Source organism: Drosophila novamexicana, unplaced genomic scaffold, assembly GCF_003285875.2.
Source record: "Drosophila novamexicana strain 15010-1031.04,08,12 unplaced genomic scaffold, DnovRS2.1 tig00000485-arrow-pilon, whole genome shotgun sequence".
Lineage (NCBI taxonomy): Eukaryota > Metazoa > Arthropoda > Insecta > Diptera > Drosophilidae > Drosophila > Drosophila novamexicana.
In genome coordinates, this window is record NW_020824808.1 from 497554 (window position 1) to 504421 (window position 6868).

General features: G+C 46.1%; 2 protein-coding genes across 2 annotated transcripts; one reads left to right on the top strand and one right to left on the bottom strand.

Moving 5' to 3' along the window:
• The first annotated feature begins 572 nt into the window (after positions 1–572).
• LOC115761320 (alkaline phosphatase) lies at positions 573–3000 on the top strand. Its single transcript, XM_030703052.1, has 2 exons — positions 573–1940; positions 2000–3000. Exons 1-2 carry the CDS (start codon positions 614–616, stop codon positions 2098–2100), a joined length of 1428 nt encoding a protein of 475 aa, XP_030558912.1. The 5' UTR covers positions 573–613; the 3' UTR covers positions 2101–3000.
• A 91-nt stretch (positions 3001–3091) lies between these two features.
• Positions 3092–6640, bottom strand: LOC115761459. Its single transcript, XM_030703226.1, is given in 5 exon segments — positions 3092–3728; positions 3783–3867; positions 3928–4012; positions 5264–5974; positions 6026–6640. Coding segments are annotated over 5 exon segments (2133 nt in total).
• Between the last annotated feature and the right edge of the window lie 228 nt (positions 6641–6868).

A 6868-nucleotide genomic window follows, 5' to 3' on the forward strand; every position in this document is an offset into this window, starting at 1 on the left:
CGTTGCTGTCTTTGTTCGAATAAACTGATGCACAACTATTCATTAATAAATATTTGATATTTTTCATAATTGGAAAATATTTTTTTTCAGTGTACATTTACCCATATATGAGTTAAATAAAAGAAAGTTAAAATATTATTATATTAGGGTTTAAATATTTGTTCAGTGCATTAGCGAATAAATTTGATTTAGCTCAGTCACAACATTTACCAATAAAAAGATTATGCAATTTCTTTCTGTGTAAGGCATGAAACTCCTCATAATATTGCTGATATTATAATATTGTAAATAAATATTTTAAAACAAAAATGTTTTCATATAGAGAAAGTACATAACAACATAAAGTAAACAATGTTGAAGTATTATTTGTAATTGTAATGCAATTTCTTTCAGTGTACAATGCATTTGTTTATATGGCAATTAAAGTGTGAAATATGCATGAGATTTTCCATCTAATTACGAGCACTAAATGCAAATTGTGGGTATAAAAACTTCAAACAGTCTACACAAATGTTATCTAGATAGATAGATGGATGGAGAGACAGATAGTTGGTCGGATGGGGAGATAAAAACCTATGAAGCGCATAGTCGCAGTTAGTTAGGGGCATATTCCATGGCCATGTCGCAGCGGATGAGAAGGTTCTGCTTTCAGCTGCGTCTCAAGTCGACGCAATTGTTCATTTTGGCCGGTTCGGTGGTGTTGTCGCTGCTCGTGTCGCTGCTCTGCATTGGCTTCACCATACGCTACGAGGTGGAGCACGAGGTGGCCAATGTGGGCGACGTGGACTACTGGAAGGATGCGGTGTCCGCCGAGCAGAAGCTCTGGTACGACAAGGGCATTGAGGAGCTCAAGTGGGCGCTGCGTGTGCACTCCAAGCGCAGCCAGCCCCAAGATGTGTGGCTGCTAATGATCCACGGCATTGATGCGCCCGCCCTGGCGGCGGCACGTTTCAACGGCTCACAGCATTCGGGCTACATCTGGGATCGATTCCCGCATGCGGCACGGCTGAAGAACAGCTGCAGCTACAGTTCGCCCTGCGATGCGTCGGCTGTTTTCCGTGCCCTCTGGACGGGTGTGCCGCTGGCAGCTGCTCAGCGTGTGCGGAGCAACTGCAGCGCGGCGCCCGGCCAGCTGCACAGCGTGCTGCGCCAGGCCCAGCTGGCGGGCCTACGGACCGGCTTTGTGACCAATCAACGTCTGACGGGCGCCATGGGCGCCGCACTGTACGCGGAGGTGGAGCAAAGCAGCTGGGAATGCGATGGCCTGATGCCGGTGGGTGCCATTGAGTCCGGCTGCCAGGATGTGGCCCAGCAGCTCATCTCGGGTGCAACGGGGCAGGCGTTAAATGTGCTGCTAGGCGGCGGCCGGCAGCTGTTCAATGCCAAAGTGCCCACATATGCGTGGGATCCGACGGATGAGCTGCTGTGCCGCGCCAGAGCTGGACGCAATTTGTTGCGCGATTGGCGCAATCAAAAACTGAAAAGCAAGCCCATGCCACGCTTCGAGCTGGTGCAGCATGAGCAGGAGCTCAGCTCCATCAATGGCAGCAGCCTGGACTATCTGCTGGGCGTGCTTGCCAATGGGGATTTGAGCGCCAACTCCCGGGCGCCCACGCTGCAATTGATGCTAAATCGAACGCTGCAGGTACTCAGGCGTCCGGGTGTGGGCCATCTGTTAATTGTGGAGCACTATGTGCAGCCGCACATGGTTGCCCGGCAGCAGCTGCAGCTGCTCAATGCGACGCTGGCCCGTTTGATGGGCCAAAAGGATCTGCTGACAATGGTGCTGCTCACAAATGGCAATTATCTCAGCTCCAGTCGGGATGTCAGCGGGGAAACGCAGCTGGTCAGCACTTTGGAGGAGTCTCTTCAAGGGCCCGAGCTGCAGTTGCAGCGCAGGCTGCAGCAGTTGCCATCTGAGAGTCTGCTCTTTGCACAGGGTGAGTCAGGCTGCGAACCGCTTGACTTAAGTCGATGATCCTTTTATTTTGTTTTGCAGGACCCAAGTCCTTGCTCTTCTATGGTGTGCACGACGAAACCTATCTGGCTCAGGCTCTGTCCTATGCCCTGGGCATTGACGTTTTTGGCAGGCAGCTCTAGGCAGCAGCTAAGACAAACCTCACAACAATTTGTGGTTCGCTGGTTCAGTTCACGGTTCGAACAAATTCCTTGTTCTCGAGGTTCCCGGCCTGAACCTTGTCATATCTGTTAACTCAGGTTTTGTTTGAATACCTTTATTAAAAATGAAATTTCTTTTCTAGACATCATTTTATTCTTTGAGCAATTGTTTGTAGGAGAAGAAGCAGTATGCAGATGGAGGCATTTCCGATCCCAAACCTTTATCAGGACAATGAGCTGAGTCGATCTGGGCATATAAGCCCCTCAGTCCGTCGGTCTGTCCGATTGTCCATTTTTCATCCGATATGTTCTCCCACTTTAGAAATATACGTACATAAATATAGATTTGGCGCTTTGGTTTCTTCAGCACAACTGGAAAGGCATAAAAGCTAGACATGCTGTCTAGGGTCTTGTATAGTGTATCTACAGATTAAATATATTTTTTCATTTTTAATGCCTTCCCATAAGTAAATACCTAAAATTTTTACATTAGAGCTTTGCACTTTGGTATATAGTATATCTTTTCTTTGTAAGCTCTGTATTAAAGCGCTGAAAATTTGATGAGGATCGGACGCTATGCACCGGAGTTAATCAAGAATGCATTGCCTATGCAGAGGACTTATGGGAAGAAGAAGAAGAACAGGCTGTGACATAACCGGATCACTAACTATGCTGCTTCTTTTTAAGTCAAATCTTATTTAGATTGCATTACTATATTATAAAGCCCTATGGAAAGAATCGGTCGAAGAAGGATTTTATGCATAGTAAAATAGTTCTCACATATCAAGGGTATTAAATCTGCGGCGTGCCGTAGATATGCCGACTTTCATTCATAATCTATTTCCGATGAGTTTCTCGTTTCTTTTGTTGTTTCAACCCAATTAAAGTCTTTTTTTTTTTTGTAATATTTATAATGATGATAATGTAAACATTAACTATTAAACTTTATTGAATGCTATAAATCGAATTGTATTTAAGCAACAACATGGTCACTCGCCTCCGCTGGCGCCGCAGCTGCCGTTGACATCGGCAGCATCCAATTGAAATTGGGCGCTGTGGCAACTATCGGTGGCAGCTCCAGTTGCCGGTTAACTGTTGCTGCTGCTGCTGCCGTTGCCATTGCTGTTGACGTGGACGTCGATGTGGACGCAATGCGCGGCACAGGACGCAGCACATGGGTGCTGGGTCATTTGACCGGCAGCGGGGGCAGCATATTGTGGGCGACATTCGACAACTGCCTCAGATGATTCGCATGGACGTACTGAAAGGCCGAGGAGCGCTCCAGCTGCTGGCTGAGATACAGTTCGCCGAGCGAGTAGAAGCGCCGCTGGTCGAATGACTGAAAGGGGAAGCCGCCAAAGCGCTGGCTACCGCTTGCATAACCCTTGGACGTGGCCGTTGGATACAGGGCGCAATGCGGAGGGCGTGGCAGCACATAAGGTGCAGCCGCAGCGGCGGGCTGTGCGGGCAAATGTTGCTGCTGCTGCTGCTGCTGATGCTGATGCAGTTGCTGCTGCTGCTGCTGATGCTGATGCGCATTAAAGAGCTCCATATTCTTGAGATTATCCATCATTTGATGCGAGGCCTGATGCTTCTTCAGATAGGCGTAGCTGTAAAGGGCGTGGCATGTATAATCAATTCAAACGAAGCCCGTTGCCGCTTACCGTCGAAAGGATTTTCCGCATTGCTGGCAGGGATAAATGCCATCGCTGGCTTCCTCGCCAGCCGTCGCCTTGTGGCCAGTCTCAGCTGTGCCAACACTGCCGCTGGCGCCGCTGCTGCCGGTGGCAGATTCGCTGGCGCCACCGCTTGACCGCTTTTTGCCGGGCTGCATCTCCGACTTGGGCTTGTGCCAGCGACGATGCGAAGCCAAGTTTGCCGGACAATTGAAGACCTGCGAATTAGGGCTTTAATTAGCTGAAGTTAAAGCAAATAAGTGCCAATGACACCAGCTGAAAATAACACCTAAGCTTTGGATTAAGCTTAACATAGTAATACTGCTCAGATTAAGATTAAGATTAAGTATTGTGTAGTTGTGCAAATAAGATAGCACTAAATTAGCCTACATACACAAGCTCTAATATTTATTTGATAGGAAAAAAATAATATCTTCCAGATACAATGAACTTTACTCCAACATGTTTTCCAACACCAGTTTTAGCAGCTTTGCAAAACAGTGCTGCGTAGTTTAGAAATTTTAGCTATTGTGCAATTAAATTTCCGTAAAAAGGTAGGAACTCATATCAGAATTTCTAATAAAATGGGGTTTGATCTGAAATCAAATTGACTCTAATTTAATTTCTAGACTTGTGCGTGTACATAATTACATATGTAATTTAACCGAGCTATGATCATTTACAGTTGTATAGAAATGTAATGCTGGTTTTATAGGAATTATTTAGAAATAGTACTATTGAAATAACTTGGGTAAATAATTGTGTTCAATATTACAGAAGGCTCAAAGCTTTAAAATATGAAGCTGAAAGCTCATTTAACCTTACAATTTTTCAGATGTAGCTTTTAGAGCTTTAATCAATTAACAAGTATGTTTAATTTTTAAGCCTTAAGCGCGTCTGAAGCTTTTTAGAAACTTTGTTATGCTCCTCATATCTTATTGCAATTATTAAAAGTCTTCTACTGCTATAGTATTTAATAAAAATCATTTTAAACGGACAGCTTATTCAACAGCTTGAAATATAGTTATATATTTCAGATGTAGCACAGGATCAAATCAAGCGTCTTATGTAGTATGAAAGGAACTTAAGAGTATGTAGGAATTTTCTTTATGCCCATAGCTTCTTAAAATAAAACTATGCTAAATTCCCAATATGTAATATTCCATTCAAATTAAACACAGTCTATGCTTAAAAAAAAAGAAAATGAATAAAGCTTTTAGAGCTGCACGTCAGCTTTATTTAGTGTACACGATAAATCTGACTTAAAGCTGAAAGTTCAGAAATCAGCTTGAAGAGATAAAGAAATCTTACTTAAAGCTCAAAGGGTTCTTCGCAGCTTTTAGAGCTTTAAATCAAGTTTCAAAGCTTCATATATGCTCAACACTTTCTAACTGATAAACTTGCTTAAACATATATTTTGCAAGATTAATACAAAGCTTGGTATTATAGAGTAGGATAGCAAATCGGACCTTTTCACACTCGGAGCACTTGTACTCGATGTGCACGATGCGTGGACAACGATGCTGGGCGAGCATGAAGGCATCATCGTAGACGGTGCGACAAAGCTGACACATATAGTCGCCAATCTTATTTTCGATGCTGGCCAAGATGGCTTTGGCCTCTTCGGTGATTTCGACCACATTGAAAGCCGGATCAATGTCACCTTTGCGCACAACGAGCTCCTCATCATCGCGCAGCTTGCGTATTATGGTGCCGGAGACGGGACTAATTGTCTCCTCATCGATGGCTGCGTGTTTGCGCAACTTGGTGCGTCTACGCTCTGGCTTGTGTTTGCGCAACAGCGTGGTTTGAGCTGGTGCTGACACTTGAGTGGGATTTGGGGGCTCCGCATTGCCGCCGCTTCCGACGCCGCCGCCACCACTCAAGTCCGTATAAACTTTTTCCGGCTGCTCCTCGACGGCGGCTGCTGCAGCCTCTGCTTCCAGTTCGAGGCATTCCTTGGACGACGAGCCAAAGTCACGTTCAAAGAGCTTGGCCAGACCACTGACAGCTTGATGGTGCAGCTCCTCATCCTCATAGATCAGCTCATGGCGCTTCAGCGCCTTGGCCTCCAGCTGCTGTGCGGGGCTTTGTTGTGTTGCCAGTTCCACAACATCGTCATCATCATCATCGTTGCCCAGTATGTCTACGAATACCTCTTCCTCCTCCTCTTCGTCCTCCTCCTCATCCTTCTTCTGCTGCGCCTGCCGCTGCTCCTGTGGCACATCAACGTCGTGGACTTGTATAGGCTCATCCTCCTCGTCGCCGTCGCCCTCAGTGTCCGTCGCGTACTCATTGTAGTCATGGGAACTGACAACTGTTTCATCCTCGTCCTCGGTCAATACAATTGTCTCATCCTCCGCGCTGGCTGCTGCTGTTGCGGCTGTTGCTGCTGTCCTGGACACGCTCGATTGACTTGCCGGAATGTGCGCAAAGTTACTTTTTCCGTGAAAATTACTTTTGTCACAGCTCGCCGCTCCCTCAAAGCCGCGCAAGCCGTAGCAGCTGCCACCCAATTCCTGCTGCTGCTGGAAATAGCCGGTGGCCGTTGCTGGTGGCTGCTGCATCACCAGCGCAGCATGCGGCCGCCACAGGTAATTCTCCTCGGACATTAATCTCTGCCGCTTGCGCGGCGGCGAGGGCGTCGATGGCGGCGTAATTGGCACCATATTTGGCGCCGCGCGCAGCGATAGATCCAATGGGGAGAGCACCGAGATTGCCAAACGATGTTGGCTAAATTGCGCAAATGTCTCGTTGATTGCCGGCAATGGGCGGCAATCGGCGTAATGTGCTTGTGGGTGTGGCAGGACGGAAGCAGCCTGGCTCAGTTGGTTCATGTTCAGCATGTTTTACGGTACAGTTCGCAGCACCTTTTGCGTTCGATTTATTTATTTCCTGATTAAGCTGGCGAGTTACTTTAATGTTCAACAGATTCTTTTGGTTATCCAAATATTTTCTTTTATATTTTTATAGTTTTACTGTAAAATAATTTGAAATCAATCTAAGAAACGCTTCTCAAATGCATAAAAAAGTTAAAATTATTTTATTCAAATGCTCTTCAATCGAAAAAAGTA

Excerpts from the sequence above, each read along its gene's own strand:
- LOC115761320 (XM_030703052.1), top strand. The coding sequence starts at position 614 with ATGGCCATGTCGCAGCGGATGAGAAGGTTCTGCTTTCAGCTGCGTCTC. Across the intron at positions 1,941-1,999 it reads GAGTCTGCTCTTTGCACAGG|GACCCAAGTCCTTGCTCTTC; the intron begins GTGAGTCAGGCT and ends TTTGTTTTGCAG.